Raw genomic sequence first — 17940 nt, 5'->3', positions numbered from 1 at the left:
AAAGAAGTTTTATTAAGAAGCCCAAAATCGGGAGGGAAGGAGGTCAATAGGTATGTAGAGGAAAGATTTAAAGATTTAAAGATATAAAGATTTAAGGAAGAAGACAAAGAATTGTAATGGAAACTGATGCTATTTTTGTGTTATGTATGGATATTTCTTTTGAAATTGTTGATTTGTTTTTTCTTTTGGTTATTTAAGTGAAATTCAATAAAAAGAAATTAAAAAAAAGAAAGATGTCCCAAAGCAATGCTTATTAAAAGTTAATGACGAGGAAAGCTCCTCTTTGATCACTTCCTTTGTTGGGCTTCCCCAAGCACTGGAGTTGAGGTGGAGAGACACTGGGAGGAAAATGGTGGTTTTAATCTGTTATGTACTGAGTCGAATAGGATCCAAACTGCAGCAGTCTGATTGGTCCTAGAACAAGGCAGCAGTATGATTGGTTGGCAGGAACCACCCAATCATGCTCCAGATTGAAGTGAATCCACAACCTGATTGGCTTACAGTAGAATTCCGGAATTAGCCAATCATGTGCAGCCCATTGTGTAAATAATGTATATAAAGCAGATACTTTGAGGGGACTTTCATTCATTCCTCCTCACCACTATGAGCTGAATAAAGAGCATGAAATCACTTTGCGACTCTGAGTATATTTCATAATCCATGGCAGAGATTTAAATAAAGCAGAAATGGTGGGACAAGGAGTTGTTGTTTTTTTAAAAAAACAAAATAAAACCTAGTTTTATGATGGAAAAATAGCAGAGATGGATGCAACACAGAAGCTAACACAACAGAGCCTTTCTAAACTTCCTTCTTGCTGTACTCAAACCTTGTTTTAAACTGCCATTCCCCCCCACTTCTGCCTGCTCTATTCAAACCTCTGCCATTATTTAAAATCACCAGTGTTCCTCCATCCCTGCTTTATTGAAACCTCTGCCATTGTTTAAAACAACCACTTTTTCCCTCTCTGTGTGACTTTACAGCCCTGTGTATCTGAAGAAGTGTGCATGCACACGAAAGCTCATACCAAGAACTAACTTAGTTGGTCTTTAAGGTGCTACTGGAAGGAATTTTTTTATTTTGTTTTTACAGCCCTGTTTCACTCATTTCTCTGCCATTGTTTAAAACTGCAATTTTCTTCTCAGTGTCTCTTTATCTCCCTTTACTCAAAACTTGTCATTGTTTAGAACAGTCCCTTCCCCCTGCTTTCGGTGTATCTCCCTGTATCTCCAGTACTCAGACTTCTCTCCCTTTCCAATTCCTTAGCTGTCTCATGTGAGAGATATAAAATATGCAATGCTCTAAAATACTCCATAGTACTTTCATACAATGTTTTGACAATGAAGGTCCTTTAGTCAAACCTCTGCTGTGGTTTAAATTCACCATTTTTCTTTCAGTTCTCTCTATCTCTGCTTTACTCAGATGTCTGCCATTTCTTTAACCACTTCCCCCCTCTCACTGTGTCTCCCTTCCTACTCCTATGCCATGACCTCTGCTGTTGCGCAACCTGCCTTCACTTTTGCACCCCCACAGCACCATGACTTCACGCCAAACCAGGAGTGATGTGGCAATACAAATCCTCCTATGGGGGGGTCATACCTTTCTTATTATATCGAGATACATCATTTGGGTTTGGCCATTCTAATACTAGAGCAGGCAAAATTTAGAATGCAGTGGCTTCTCGAAATGTTGATATAGAAACATTATCTAGAGAGACAGGGTGTCTGGAAGTTATGAGGGAGACATTGTGGATCTTAATGGTTTGGAGGAAGAGTGGGGCACTGTTGAACCTGAAGAATACAATATTCTCCCCCCAAAATAGGAACCAATATCTTTAAATGCCTGATCAGGATCTAGGAAAGAACTTTACCTATAGTTTCCCCACTTTCAGGAAAGTGGGTTTCCTCCATACACTGCTTCTGCCTGGCAGAATCCACAGCAGTGCTATTGTCTTCATCCAGATACGGCTTAGAGGAGGACTTCTGTTGGAAGGAAAAGCCATGTTTGTGAATCTGTGTATTGCGCTCCCCATATAGCCACACCTGTATGAAGGTGTGGCTGCTGCAAGAAAAGCAAACTTGCAAAAGGACTTTCAAAAAGTTAGAATCAGAGTCAGAGGGAAAGAATCCCATTACTGTGTGTGTATATAATCATTTAATTACAGAATTTCATTTAAAAGTTTTAAATTCAAGTGCCACATTTTTTAAAAAAATGTGTGTGGGGGGGGGAGTATTTTCATTATTTTATAAATATTTTTGTTTCAGAATGTTCCCTGTTGAAACATCCATTTTGCTCACATTTTGTTTTCAGAATTTGAAACTGGTCACTGCCATTTGTCGTATTATGTGCTTTTGAAATGTCAAAAAATGGATCTATTCTGATAAAGTTGAAATGTTGGCAAAATTTCGCAGCGACTGGATACCAAGGACAGAATATGTGGCCACATGTAGGGAAGGCATTTGTTATAACCTGGCTATTTTCACCCCTGTCCTGACCTTAGCAGCTACAGGACAACAACATAGTATGATCATTTTTCTCCTGACCTAGATATAGTCATGTTGTCCCACCAATGTCAAATACTCTTTTTATACATGATGATTTCTATATTGAATCTGGCATCCTGTGTTTTTGCAATTACCGTATTTTTCCATGTATAAGACAATGTTTTTGGCTAATTTTTAAAGTCATAAATTGGGGTTTGGTTTATACAGAGATGGGGGACGCGGGTGGCGCTGTGGGTAAAACCTCAGTGCCTAGGACTTGCCGATCGCATGGTCGGCGGTTCGAATCCCCGCGGCGGGGTGAGCTCCCATCTTTCGGTCCCAGCTCCTGCCCACCTAGCAGTTTGAAAGCACCCTTAAGTGCAAGTAGATAAATAGGTACCGCTTTATAGCGGGAAGGTAAACGGTGTTTCTGTGTGCTGCGCTGGTGCTGGCTCGCCAGAGCAGCTTTGTTACGCTGGCCACGTGACCCGGAAGTGACTTCGGACAGTGCTGGCCCCCGGCCTCTTAAGCGAGATGGGCGCACAACCTTAGAGTCGGACACGACTGGCCCGTACGGGCAGGGGTACCTTTACCTTATACAGAGATGGTGAATGCACAGGAGTTTTAAGAAACACTACTTACCTTCCTGCGGCTACCATGAAAAAGCTGCCAGAACCAGTTCTGCCAGCCATCACAGGCTGATTGCCGGGAGGATCTTTAAATTTTCTAGCAAATGTCTGGGTTGGATTGTGTATTTGGCGGGGGGACTGGGGGTTACACTTTGCCCACTTGGCCAAAAAAAGCTCAACAACCTTCTGCTGCCACCAATCATCCAGATTTTCACTTCTAGAGATATGGCAACCCTAAAATATCAATTTCTTAATTTTGGGTTCAAAAAAATAGGGGTCGTCTTCTACATGGGAACATCTTATACACAGAAAAATACGGTACTTCCCCTATTCTTAGCACCACCATTTTGAGGGGTGCCCATGGAAGTATATCTGTAGAGGCAATGTGGGAAGGAGTAGGGAAAAGAAGGGAAGCATGTGCTTGGGAATACCGCCCCCACTCCTACCTCAGAGGATGCATCAACATCTCTTTCGCTGCTTGAAAGAGCTTCATTGGTAATTGCTTCTTTCAAAGAGTTTTCACGTTCACAAAGCACAGATGGAGGCAGGTCATCCATCCCAAAAATCCTTTCGTAGTTGAGGATAAGAAACTCAATCAGCTGGGACTGGTATCCTGAGTCCACGAGGCACGACATGGAAACTTCATTGCTCAAGGGAGGGTGGATTAGTGTGGGCCCAAATATGATCCCCAGGTTGTTGGGAGACATCTTGTTATCCTCATATCTCTCAGCCACTCTTGAGGGGGGAGGAGAGAGAATGAATCATCAAAGGTCTGAACCTAAACATTTTCCAGAAATGGGAGACACTGAGGTGCTTAGGCTACATTTTCAGTAAGGTAGGTAGTCATTTTCATTTTGTGACTTTGTGGATTCAGGGCTTCTCCACTTCATTCTGAAAAGCATCTCCATAGTTAGCATGCATGGGATGGGTCCTTCATCACTGGTGCCATTCAATAGGGGCTGTGACACTTAGGCAACTGCATTCCACATGGTACAGCAATGATGATAATGTCAGAGAAAGGATCACATTTTCCCAGCAGTATAATATTGCTGCTTGAGTACTGGAAAAATACAATACCCCTTCAGGAGTGCTACCTTGAGGGAAGAGCCTAGACCCTACATAAAACATGAATAACCATTATAGCTTTATACTATTGGTGCAAAAGTAGTTGTGCTAACCTATCACCTGAGGTTCCCCTCACCTTGAAAGGATTTACTCTGGAGTTACCCTCTTCTCTTTACAATCTTCTGTTTTGTAGAAACACAGGAATCTTCCTTATACAAAGTCAGATTATTTGTCCATCTAGCCTAATATTGTCTACTTTGACTGGCAGCAGCTCTCCAGGGCTCCAGGCAGAGATCTTTTCCATCATCTGCTCCCCAATTGTTTGAACTAGAGATGCTGGGGATTGAAAACATGCGTTCTGCACATGAGCCTAGCCAGGATTTTGTTGTGGGGGCAGTCAAAGTTGTTGAGCCCCCCTTGGCTATGCCCATGGTTCTGCAACTGAGCTGTGAATCTCCCTGCATAAGAATTCCCAAATCATTAGCTGCAGAACTTTAGCAAGATGGAGAGGTTTTTGTATGAGGTTTGGGGCTGACTGGGTCTCACGTGAATGGACTAAGTGGTCTGAATCCTATTCCATGACTGATCTTCTTATAGAGCAACCCCGGGGAAGCTTCTGAGGAACTTCAAGGATCACTGGATTCAGGTTGACCACCATTTCCCTAGAAGAAGATCCCACTAAGGTTGTGTGACATATGTTTGCATCAATGCGCAGCTCTGCCCTTAAGGAAGATGCAAACAGGTTTTTGTGGCTTGTGGAAGCTATTCTCAATTTTTGAATTCTTGACCAGATACCATTTTAAAAGCATCTGGGGATGGAAAATATAAATTTCATACAGCACTACAGCTTCGGGGTTGGGGGCTAGCTAGATTTTTTGCCCTGGGTGAAGCCTCCAGAGGGGCGCCATTGAGGCTCCCAGTCTACGTGTGTGTGAACATAAATGCACAGTGTCAAACTGGGTCTGACTTGTGTGAAATAAAGTCTAGCTTTGCCCCTGGTTTTATATGTTCTACTGGTAGCCTGAGCCCTTGGGAGAAAGCAGGACACCCAAGTATCATGCAGATAAACACAGGCAGTGGCGTAGGGAGCCCCAATGAGACCTGGGGTGGGTGGGCGCACACTGCTTCATAGGGCCCTGGGACTTCTAGGTATGAGTGGCTTTGTGTTTGCCCTGCAGCTTTCCCCTGCAAAACACTCTTTATTGCTGAATTGGAACAAATGGCAATCTGCAGAAAACCCAGTTGCCATTTGGTCCATTTCAGAAGGAAACAGCAGGTTTTCCCAGGGGAAAGTGGCAGGGCAAACAGAGGTGTGGACCAATGGATCTGTATTGAAACTGGATACTTAACTCTTAAGGATATTTATACCCCACTTTAGAGCTTTGCAAAGAGCATCCAAAGCAGCCCTTATTCCTACAAGAAAAGAGCTCAGGAGTCACTGCTGGTCTCCCTGTTACCTGTAGAGGTGAGCAATGAGGTGCCGTAATGTGTTATAATTTGTTGGTAGCAGTTTGCGCAGTAAATCCTTTGCACTCTTGATGGGATCTGCCAAGGTCTTGGCATCAGCCCCTGTTCTGTATTCCATTCTCTGCACGCTCCTGGAGAGAGCCATGAAATCATCATACAGCTCGTACGGGAGCACAGGACTGGAAAGCTGTAAGAAGAAGGGAGGAGAAGATTTAGAAAACCCCCCCTTTACATGCGACTGCAAACGTTTTCAGAGAAATGAGCGAACCACTTCCAGCAGAAGGTAAAGGTAAAAGCTCTTGTTTTCAAATATACCTTCCTTTTATTTTAATTGTATTGTTTTATTGTGTCATTGTTTGCTGTCCTGGGCTCCTTTGGAAGAGCTAGATAGAAAATAATCAATTGATCATCACAATCTTGTAAAAAATGCTGGTCTCCCAGGAGAAGAGCCTTCCTCCCTCAGCCACAGATCTACCATAGCATCTGGAGAGCCTACAGCTGCTTTCGACAGTACAAAAACAATGGAAAATAGAGAGCAGAGCAGATGCAACAGAACCATGGGCAGTCATGGGATGCCCTAACTACTCCAGGCAGGGGTCACCGACATTTTGGGGGGCCATTTGAAAATTGTTTTGGTCACCATAAAACCACACCCACATGCACAAACACTTCAACCAAACCCTAGAGATGGGAAGGGAAATTGATTCAGTTTGCATTTAAAGAAGAAGATACCTAATTCACACACTGTGAAAAAATGCAGGTACTGGAACAGAGCCATGCTTCAAAATTCACACTTTTCTGTAATTAGCAGCACAGTTCTCCAGCCCAGCAATGTGCACAAAAATACATATAGTTGAGAAAAATGTCCACAAAACTGCCTATATTAGAGAAAATCACATGCAAAAATGCATTATATTAGAGGAAACAGCACAGCTCTGGGGGAAAATGTGCATAGTAGAAGTAAGATGGTATACAAGTACATGCATATGAGGAGAAGTTTGCCCTAAAACACTTATGATTTTTATGAGGACTTTAATTTTTTAAAAAAAATTGCAAAGAAATGTGGAATTGTGGAGAACTGAATGTTGGAAAAATGTGAAACCAAAATTGCCCATTTTGCCCATTTCTACTAAGCACACACCACAACCTATTCTACTGGCTACAACAGAATGCTTCTTTCGAGCCTAATTTCAGTGAAAGCTGAGGCTCCTGGTGACCCCTGAATTAAGGGTTACTGTGAACATACGCAATAAATAAAAATACATAATAAAACTAGTTAGAAATATCAGGGAATAAAGGAACAGAAGGAGCAGAATAACTACAGATTGGGGCACGTGCTGTGCAACTCATGAACAAGCAAGAAGGAGCAGCAATGCCACAATAAATACGGAACTGAAATATTTACTTTCTGAAAATGAATTGAAGTTTAAGAGAGAATTAAGCACCCATTTAGTAAATTTACTAATTAGTGCTTCTTGTGGGAATTACTATTTCTAGGATGAAACTGCTTTCATTTTCTTTATTTTTCTGATATTTCTTGTGAAACAGAGTAGTTTTTGAGACATAAAAAGCAACAGCAAAGTCATAAAACAAGGATGGCGCAAGTTGGGCCTGTAGTTGAGTGCCCATGCTTCGGGTGCTAGTTGTCTGTACTTGTTTTCAGGATTTTCCTTCTGTCCATGCCCCTCAACAGTGAGTCAGTACAGTGGTGCCCCGCAAGACGAACGCCTCGCAAGACGAAAAACCCGCTAGACGAAAGGGTTTTCCGTTTTGGAGGCGCTTCGCAAAACGAATTTCCCTATGGGCTTCCTTCGCAAGACGAAAGCCCACAGGGAAATCTCCGGGACAGCGGGGAAGCGCAGCGCGTCTTCCCCACTGTCCTCGGACCTCCTCCGAAGGCTGGCGGTGGGGCGGAGAGACCTTCTCCCCGCGCCAGCTTTGGGATGGCTGCTCTGAAGGCTGGCGGTGGGGTGGAAAGACCTTCGCCCCGCGCCAGCTTTGGGATGGCTGCTCCAAAGGCTGGCGGTGGGGCGGAGAGACCTCCTGCCGCCGCCAGCCTTGGGATAGCTGCTCCAAAGGCTGGCGGTGGGGCGGAGAGACCTCCTCCCGCCGCCAGCCTTGGGATGGCTGCTCCGAAGGCTGGCGGTGGGGCGGAGAGACCTTCTCCCTGCGCCAGCCTTCGGATGGCTGTCCTGAAGACTTGCGGTGGGAGGAGGGTTTTCCTTCCCACCGCCAACTTTCAGAATGCTGTTCTGAATGTTGACGTGGGGAGGAAAAACCCTCCTCCCACCGCAAGCCCCGGGAACAGAGGAGAAGCGCTGCACGCCTTCCCCTCTGTTCCCGTACCTGTCCTGAAGGCTTGCGGTGGGGAGAAAAGCCCTTCTCCGCACCGCCAGCCTGGCAAGCGGTCTCCATAGGAACGCATTAATTGATTTTCAATGCATTCCTATGGGAAACCGTGCTTCGCAAGACGAAAAACTCGCTAGATGAAAAAACTCGCGGAACGAATTAATTTCGTCTTGCGAGGCACCACTGTATTTGTTGTCTACAGCAGGGACAACCACCTCCCAAGAGACTGCGATCTACTCACAGGAAAAAAATATGGCAGTGATCTACCCCCTTTTTGGGATGTTCAGGTCATTTTTTTATGGAGGAAAGTCGAAGTTGTTAAGCTTTTTTTAGAGGGGCAGCTCTGAAATGAAACAAATTCCTTCCAGTAGCACCTTAAAGACCAACTAAGTCAGTTCTTGGTATGAGCTTTCGTGTGCATGCACACTTCTTCAGATACACACTGAATGCATGCACACGAAAGCTCATACCAAGAACTGACTTAGTTGGTCTTTAAGGTGCTACTGGAAGGAATTTGTTTTGTTTTGACTATGGCAGACCAACATGGCTACCTATCTGTAACTGGAGCTCTGAAATGTTGAGCTTTCTTTTGGGGGAAAAGTCACTCACCAAAAGATTGATCAGGAAACAAAAAGCCTCACAGGGGAGGACAGGGCAAGGGGCCAGGGTCAGGTTCTATTTGTACTGTTTTATTGTTGTTAGCCGCCCTGAGCCCGGCTTCGGCTGGGGAGGGCGGGATATAAATAAAAATTTTTTTTATTATTATTATTAATAACAATAAACAAGACTAATGTAGAGTGTCTAGGACTTGCCGATCAGAAGGTCGGCGGTTTGAATCCCTGTGACGGGGTGAGCTCCCGTTGCTCGGTCCCTGCTCCTGCCAACCTAGCAGTTTGAAAGAACGTCAAAGTGCAAGTATATAAATAGGTACTGCTCCGGCGGGAAGGTAAACGGCGTTTCCGTGTGCTGCTCTGGTTCACCAGAAGTGGCTTAGTCATGCTGGCCACATGATCCAGAAGCTGTACGCCGGCTCCCTCGGCCAATAAAGCGAGATGAGCACCACAACCCCAGAGTTAGCCACGACTGGACCTAATGGTCAGGGGTCCCGTTACCTTTAATGTAGAGTGTGTGGGAGTTTTGTAGTCAAACCTAACAATGCATACCTGTGCTAGTTAGTATGTGAAGGGGTTAAGGACTACAGAGTTCAAAATTACTAGAGTAGACTCTGTGATGTCACATCCCCTTTCCTCCAAGGAGGGAGGAACTAAAGGTTTCATATTCCTTCCCCTCTCCCTTTGAACCATGTAAGTTGAGCAGATGTCTGAGCCTGGGACTTCAGACTCAGTCCACATGTTTGAGAATCACTTCTGTATTTTGTAAGCAAGAATACCTTACTTGTGTTGTTTCTGCTGTAGCATTGAACAACGCATGAGTGAGACCTGTGATTACTGAAATAAAGCATTTAAACTTACTAAAAGTTGTGGTCTATTAAGCTCAAGAGGGGCAGAGGCAGGGGAGAACTGTAAGCACTCATATTGGGACATTTAAAAGTCTAACGACCTATATTTCCCATGCTTTGTAAACGCAGTCTAGATCTGTGTTTTAAACTCTGCTGGGGGCTGCTTTGGCTGAAGTCAAGCCCCACACCCTATTTCTGAATTCATGCAGTCAGCTGCTTTTCTTTGTAGTTCCCCACACACCTGGGACTTCAGGATTAATTGGTATTCACCAGTTATTTCCCAACAGATTGAACCCAGTTGCATGTTTATTTTTTTATATTAAATTTGTTTCCACCTTTAGATAAAATAGCACACACACCTGAAAAGGGTTGGGGATGTGTAGCTTGATGAGTTCCCAGAGTGTGCTAAAGACATAAACTTTGGGAAACCACTTTCAGGTTTAGAGAAATGAAATTCTAAGGATGTCTCCCCCTCCATTTCTTACCTCCTTAAGGAAATGTTTAAGGACTCCAGTGATGTCATGGGGTGAATGATCCGAGAGCTCCACCAGCCTCCAGCCACTCTCAAAGGCCTGACACAGCCTCTCCACCCGTGATTTGGCTCCACTGATGCGGTAAATGCCCTGCGCCAAGGACAAAAAAGAGACTGGGCCTGAGGCCACCGCACATGATGTATGTGTCAGAAAGGGACCTGGGATTTCTTTCTGACTCAGCAGGGAGGCGGAGGTGTGTGTTCACGAGACTGGACTGCTAGCACATGAAACTGGGAAATCCACATGGACTGAAACTCTGAGGCAGCTCTTGAAGGCCATGAGCAGATGCCTTAGCTCACCAGGAAGTTAGGGCTACCGCGCAGAGTGAAAGAAATAGTCTAGGGATGCCTCACAACTCTCTAACCCCCCCCCTGTTGTTTCCACCCCCCACTTTCTGCACCTTCCCTGAACTGCTGCAATACAGACACGCAAAGAAGCAGACAACCTGTCTTTTCTTCATAGGTCCTGCCACAGCACAGTCTGCTACTCATTAGAGGTGAGGCTGTTCATCACCTTAAAAATTCCCAATAACTGGGAACTCCCACCAGTGTCTCCTTCTTACTGTGATAGGAGAATGGCGGATATAAAATTCTTCACCAGCAGAAAAGCTCAATTCTTCACCAGAAATCCTGTTCTGGTCCCTGCTTATTTGTGGGATTTCACCAGGCATGACTCACGCATTTCTTTAGGATTAATGTCTAGAATTTTTTTTGCTCTGGTTTGCTGCACTTGCACAGAACTGAGGAATACAAATGAGCCAATCATAGTCTAGTTACTCAATTAATTCAGCCGTTATGTTTGGGCAGCAGACATGTTTATGTCTTTATGTTTTGCTGCTCACTCTGGGTTCTGAGAGGTATGGAGTTTGAGCACTGATGGATTTCTGCATGCAGGGACAAGTTACCTGCACTCCCAGGGCACGCCTTTCTATTTCCGAGGTACACTTTGCCACAATGAATGGCACTTCTTCTGGGAAATCCCGTGACACTTGAAGGAAGTCTATCCCAAAGAGCGATGCCCGTGCCGGCAGTTTCTGGTGACCACAGCTGATGAGGAGGCTCTCCAGGCATTTCTTGTGACAGGTCAGGCAGCACTGCAAATGGCCCAAAGATCCCGTGTTACTCTGGATGAACTCTTTCCCAGCCCCAAAGGGGCCCCTTGCTAATTTCTCACATCTCAGTACTCTGAGGCAGGTGTAATGCACCAACAGCAGAGGAAAAGCATTTCCATTTGTGCTTCATTCTCTTTTCCAGGTTCCACATCCAGACACAGGGGGAGTCAGAGCACAAACTCCATCTTCTTTTACATGTCTCATTGGCAATCAAATCTCATTGAAAAACATTCATCAAGTGGAGTTAACTTCACACAAGTGGAGTGTGTGAGGATATGGCGAATGTTCAGGACAGCCTGTCTCAGGGCAAAACACGGAACTAGATTAGTAGATTTACAGCAGCATCCTATTTATGTTCACACAGAAGTAGTGCTAAGTATACATACAGTGGCGGAGGAAGACGCTTGGGCGCCTGGGGTGGCGTGCCCAGGGGCAAGGCAAGGGCGGGGCGCACTGTGGGGCCTCTAGAGTCTGCCTGCCTCCTCCCACTCAGCCGCCCTGCAGCTGGGGGGGGGGAGGCAGCGGGTGGACCTTTTGGGCAGTGTGGAGCCTGCGGGCGCTCAAGCCACCGCGTCTCTCTCAGGAAAGACACATGGCTCGGGCGCCCTACAGGCCCCGCAATGAGTGCTGCCTGGCATTTTGTCACCCACCTCAGTGATGACACCCGGGGTGCACCACACACCCCGCACCCCACTTCCTCTCCCCTTGTATACATACGATCGCAACCAAAATCCTAATTATTTCCAGACTTAAAAGTCTAAGAATCTGCCTCAGGGCTTTATGCTGTAAGCTGGGGCCAATTTGTGTGCCTCTCCCTTTCCAGTGCCCAAGTGCCAGCCTGACTGAGATCTGAACCTCTTGTTGCAGCAAAGCAGTTCCCTTTAATGCTCACTGACCTCTTCACATTCTACGCCTTTGACCACTACGTTCTCACATTCTCTGCATTTTGAAGGGCCCCTCAGCTTCCGCAGATGGTGGGTCTGAGCAGCACTGGACAGGTTGATGTTCTTAAAGTGGTAATGGGACAAGCCATTTTCAGAGGCAGCATCAGTGAGATCTGAAAAGAGGGTCGGGCATGTGACTATTGTCCTCTGTTAGACTGCAGACATGGCTTCTAGATTAATAGCTAAACATGCACCTTCTACACAGAGAACAGATAGCAGAGGGTGGGAAGGACTAGAATACACAAAGGAAGGTTCCTTCAAACTCAGGCTCAAAAGGCTCTCAAGTGCCAGGGGGCTGGGAAAGCTGGAGAAGCTAAAGCAGGAACCTCGCCCCTTCTTAACTAGATACATGGAAGTGCAGCAGCACCCTGGGCTGGCCCTCACACGGTGGGTTCACTCACATTTCCACTTGCCTCGTGTCAAGAAAGTGATTCAAATGTGGTTAAATTTCTTGTGGGTTGACTTTCCATTCTGCTTTTTTGCTGTTTATTTCATTGTGATTAGGCCAAGAGACATTAAAGGTAAAGGTAAAGGTACCCCTGCCTGTACGGGCCAGTCTTGACAGACTCTGGGGTTGTGCGCCCATCTCACTTAAGAGGCCAGGGGCCAGCGCTGTCCGGAGACACTTCCGGGTCACGTGGCCAGAGTGACAAAGCTGCATCTGGCGAGCCAGAGCCGCACACGGAAACGCCGTTTACCTTCCCGCTGGTAAGCGGTCCCTATTTATCTACTTGCACCCGGAGGTGCTTTCGAACTGCTAGGTTGGCAGGCGCTGGGACCGAGCAGCGGGAGCGCACCCCGCCGCAGGGATTCGAACCGTCGACCTTTCGATCGGCAAGTCCTAGGCGCTGAGGCTTTAACCCACAGCGCCACCTGCGTCCCAGACATTACTACCTTGCAATTTCTCCCTCCAATCCTCTTCAGATATTGAGTCCACACAGAAATCCCAGCATCCATAAAGCCCCTTTAATTCTGGCATGGCAGAGGAGATCATGTGGTAAAATCGTTCCTGAACAGTACCATTACATGATCAAATTTTCCCCTCCCCTGTATGAAACATATTACCTTTCCGTAGAAAAATATACATCAGAAAAAAGACACGAGCCCTTCATTCCCCCCAAAATGTAGGTCATTCAACATGCAGTCTTCACCTGCAGTCTAAAGCTGTACATGCCCAGAACTGATTAACCTCATGATCTGCCATTTGTCTAGCATTTGCAGTTACAGGACTCTTCCCTCCCTCGTTCATTTCCCCAGTCTGTGGCTTGTTTCTCACCATGGTCATAGGCTTGCATTAAATCTTTGCCTTCACAGTCCTCAGAGGAGGACACCGTGCCTGTGGATGGAGCTTTCAACAACTTCTTGTGGCCTAGACATGAAGAACAGATTAAAAACAGAAAAGGAAGCCACTTAAGAGCCAGAAACCAGTTAAATTCAAAGTCACACAGGATTCTGCTTAGGATGCTTCTTCTGTGAAAAAAGAAATTACTTCCTTGAAAAGGAAAGAGTGCTCTACAGTTTTAGGAACTGGGTTCAGTTTAACCTATAGACAGCCTTGTTGAAAATTTAGACCATCTTTGTTTCACTGCAATATTAACAATTTGAAGTGGTTTTTTCCCTAATGCTCCAGCTACTTATCTCAAGGTAAATATAGAGATGCTCATGGTAACTAGCTCTAGAACTGGAAAAGTTCTAAAAAAGCCAATGCAATTCTGGGCTGCATCAATAGGAGTATAGCATCTAGATCAAGGGAAGTAATAGTGCCACTGTATTCTGCTCTGGTCAGACCTCACCTGGAGTACTGTGTCCAGTTCTGGGCACCACAGTTCAAGAAGGACACTGACAAACTGGAACGTGTCCAGAGGAGGGCAACCAAAATAGTCAAAGGCCTGGAAACGATGCCTTATGAGGAACGACTAAAGGAGCTGGACATGTTTAGCCTGGAGAAGAGGAGGTTAAGGGGTGATATGATAGCCATGTTCAAATATATAAAAGGATGTCACATAGAGGAGGGAGAAAGGTTGTTTTCTGCTGCTCCAGAGAAGTGGACACGGAGCAATGGTTCCAAACTACAAGAAAAAAGATTCCACCTAAACATTAGGAGGAACTTCCTGACAGTAAGAGCTGTTCGACAGTGGAATTTGCTGCCAAGGAGTGTGGTGGAGTCTCCTTCTTTGGAGGTCTTTAAGCAGAGGCTTGACGACCATATGTCAGGAGTACTCTAATGGCGTTTCCTGCTTGGCAGGGGGTTGGACTCGATGGCCCTTGTGGTCTCTTCCAACTCTATGATTCTATGATTCTATGATTCTAAGTTAATTGGTGGAATTCAGCATTGAGTTACTACAGATGTTCCGTCTGTACAAACATCCCTCTTCTGTTCTGGGGTTCTCCTGCTCTCCCAGAGTGAATTGCGGGGGGGGGGGGGGGGGCGCACATGGAGTGAGGAGAGTGGAGGGAAAGCCAGTTGGACAAGCAAAAGCCCTTGTACATCCCGCCTAACAAAAATGACCATCCATTACAGTTCCTGGGTACAGGCTTTCTCCTGGATACAACCAGGAGAGCTTTCTTATCAGCTTCAACATACAGTGGGCGCTCGGGTTGTGAATGTGATCCGTGCGGGATGCACGCTCACAACCTGCAGCGTTCGCAACCCGCAGCGGCGCGTCTGCACATATGCGGGTTGTGATTTGGCGCTTCTGCGCATGTGCGGCCGCCAAAACCCAGAAGTAACCCATTCCGGTACTTCCGGGTTTTGGCTGGTCCATAACCCAAAAAAACGCAACCTGAAGCGTCTGTAACCTGAGGCATGGCCGTATTTCTTAGAGAGAAAGAGTGATGTTGACACTACCAAGCATACCCTGGCAAACTCTCAACGGGACCACTGCAATGCACTGTATGGCTACCCTTGAAGAAAGTTCAGAAACTTTTATTGGTCCAGATTTGTTTATTTACATTAAAGTTTATACCTGGATTTCCCTCTCCATACTAAAGAAGTGCAAAGCCACTAACATCAATTAAAGCAAATTTACACAAATAACCTAGTATTTAATCTTTTATTGTTTGCAACATAAGGAATGTTTTAAACAGAAAATCACACTGTAGAACTTATGTAAGATGATGATGAAATAGACAAGTGGGAATTCCATGGGGGAGATTTGCCTAAGGAGCCCTGTCAGAGGAAGCCCTGAGTCAGGGTCTCCGCAGAGGGGCTTTCCGCTTCCTCCCCCCACCCCAACCCCAAAGTTGGGTCCCAGCTGGGGTGTCAGGAAAACCCCCAGAACAGTGCATGGAGGAGCGGAGATAGCTTTATCTGGCAAGCTTGCAGGGAGGCATTGTTTGCAAGAGATGACACTGAACTCCACCCCAAGTTTCTGGCACTGTCTAAGTTCAGAACACAGAAGATATGCAATTCTGTATAGACATCAACTGTGACGTGGGGTGGTATTCAGCTAAGCTTTAATCGTAGTAGATTCACTGAAACTAATGAACATGACTAATCTGAGGCCATTAATTACTCTGAGTAAAATGAAGCTAAATACCACTCATGTTTTCCTGCCTGCTATTTTTACATATATTTTTATAGCTTACATTTCAAGGATGGAGAGTGTGGGTGCTTAAAGCATTGCCCACCCCCAAAACAGAAAATGCATACCCCCCCAAAAAAAAAGGACAAAGGAAATGCATAAAATTTGCAGATGCTAATTTATATGTATAGACGCAAATTTAGAAATAATTGCTATAATATAAATAGACTCAGTGCCTCTGCTTTCCCTTCTTAGGGATCTTTATTTGTCAATTGGACTTGGGCTGCATAGACCTTCAAATTGCCCTCTGTAAAGCAGGACATGGGGCCACACTAAGAATGGGTTCCCAGTACCTGCGTGCTGCAGGCTTGTACGTCAGTCTCTGCAGGCAACATTTGCAGATTGTGCTCTCTTTAATATCTTTTCCTTGAGATATGGATACTGCTGACATGAAATTAGAGTATCAATTCAGAATTTTGTTTTAAAATTATGGGTATTTTATTTACAGCACACTCTTCCTGCAGACTCCTGGTGGTTTTCCATTCAGGTCCACAGTTACATAGCTGCAGTGAATCTGCGGCATCACTTCCTCCCAGACCATTCTTGGGGCCTCCAATTCAGAATGTATTAATGCATTAATTCAATTTTTAAAAGATAATTTAGGGACTGCAAAGGAAGCACAAATTAAATTGCCATTCAGTTTTTTTAAAAGGCATATTTGAAATTCAAAGCCCACTTTTGAAAAACAAATTAAAACCTGGTATTTTAAAGTGATTTGTTTGCCCTTAATAGAAGAGGCCCATTGCAAAAAAATAGCCAAGCATGCAGATTTATATGTGCTGAAAAACAAAGTTATGTGGAAAAACCTGAAGGCCTCGTGTTAATGGATGTTTATTATTTTGCAACATTTCATACTTTCCTCTCACCTGGGCTGGAGGCAGGTGACTCTAAGGACTGGCCCTCAGTACTCCCTCCCAGACTCTCCGTGTCACTGTGGGAGGATTTGCTGCCACCTGGATAACAGATTGAAACAAAAGCTGTGTGCAACTCATATTTTCACTGTGATGTAGGCAATACGAGAGCACTGTCATCGCCCACAGTTTCAATTCATGCATGCAGCTCAAATGTGTTTTAAGGTTTCATAACCCATAACTCAAACTGAACCTGTAAACATCCAGTTCCCTTTGCTAATGAAGGAGGATTGGGGCCGGCACCACTGTAACAGACAGGGGTAAATCACTGGGGAAATGTGATGTCTTTACATAGTCAAAGAAATGGGGAGCAGCGGCCAGGAAGACTTGTCTGACTTAAAGGAAGCAGAGAACAGCTGCTGGACAGTTCACAGGTCAGAAGGCATGACGAAAACTGTTCACTTTGGCCAGTGCCTACACTACTCGGGGGAATTCAGTTTGACTTCTACTAGATTGAGGTAATTTCATTGCAGCAAGCTGCAGCAATCTTATCGAGGAGATGCCCTGTTGCGATTCAGTGGCGAATCTACCCTCTAGGCAGCTTCTCCAGAGTTAATCACCTTCTGTCTTTCAGGCAGTCTGGACAGGGATTCCACAAAGACACAGCTCTCCAGGACAGTATGAAGTTACTTTTTCAGCCAAATAATATAATAATATAACAATAGTTTGGGTGGGGAGAGAGGTGATATGGATAGCTTTCAAATCTTTTATGAAGATAGGAAACAAAACAAAACAAAAAATAGAATTGTAAAATGTTGGGTGAGGGTGTCTGAGGTAGACATTAGAAATTTTCAGCTGCTGATCCTTGTTCTGTCTCCACCTTATTTCCACTAAGGTCTGAAAGGAGCATCCAAGAAACAGGGCTAAGAAGTGAGGATCCAGGAGACTGAAAAGGAAGTCTGGGGGCTCCCGAAATGACTAGTTAGGGCCTGGGACAGGCAGCTGGTGGTCCACAAGCTGGACTCGAGAAGCATTTTTGTGGCTCTACCGACTCTCAGTCAAAGTATGTTTAAGACACTGATCTCTCAGTTTGACGTGCTAGGAAAATAAGATTTTCAAATGGTAACAAATAGAGATATCCTTCACTTTAAGAATACACCCCCTCTCTCATTTTTTATCTTTTTATGTGTGAAATCATATCTATAAGTTCTGCTAAATCTGAACTTTTATGTCCTCCTTAATATCCAAGCTGTTACTGTTAGAAGACGCCAGAGTTTTAAATGAAGTCTACCAATGCATGGAGAAGAGGGTTTTCCCTGATATACAAAGTTGCCCCCCACCTCAAACTAGCAATCCCAAGGTAGAGTGACCACCTTGACCTCAGTCACTGAAGGGAGAGCATGGGGTTTGGGCAGCCCTGGTCTGTGCGTAGGGGCACAGCGGTGGTGCCACCCTCTGAGCACTTGCG

General features: G+C 45.2%; 1 protein-coding gene across 5 annotated transcripts in view; it reads right to left on the bottom strand.

Moving 5' to 3' along the window:
* Positions 1-17940, bottom strand: part of GMIP (GEM interacting protein) — a 91545-nt gene that overhangs the window by 5906 nt on the left and 67699 nt on the right. For all 5 annotated transcript variants that reach the window (XM_081851688.1, XM_081851689.1, XM_081851691.1 and 2 more), the window contains 8 exons: positions 16488-16574; positions 13314-13406; positions 11990-12150; positions 10887-11075; positions 9935-10072; positions 5632-5828; positions 3556-3844; positions 1868-1979 (listed from right to left, as the gene is read on the bottom strand). In XM_081851688.1, the coding sequence (XP_081707814.1) occupies positions 1868-1979; positions 3556-3844; positions 5632-5828; positions 9935-10072; positions 10887-11075; positions 11990-12150; positions 13314-13406; positions 16488-16574 (1266 nt within the window). The remainder of the gene's footprint in view (positions 1-1867; positions 1980-3555; positions 3845-5631; positions 5829-9934; positions 10073-10886; positions 11076-11989; positions 12151-13313; positions 13407-16487; positions 16575-17940) is intronic.

This window comes from Podarcis erhardii, assembly GCF_964252035.2.
Source record: "Podarcis erhardii genome assembly, chromosome: 2".
Classification (NCBI taxonomy): domain Eukaryota; kingdom Metazoa; phylum Chordata; class Lepidosauria; order Squamata; family Lacertidae; genus Podarcis; species Podarcis erhardii.
This window is presented reverse-complemented; position numbering and strand designations above follow the sequence as displayed.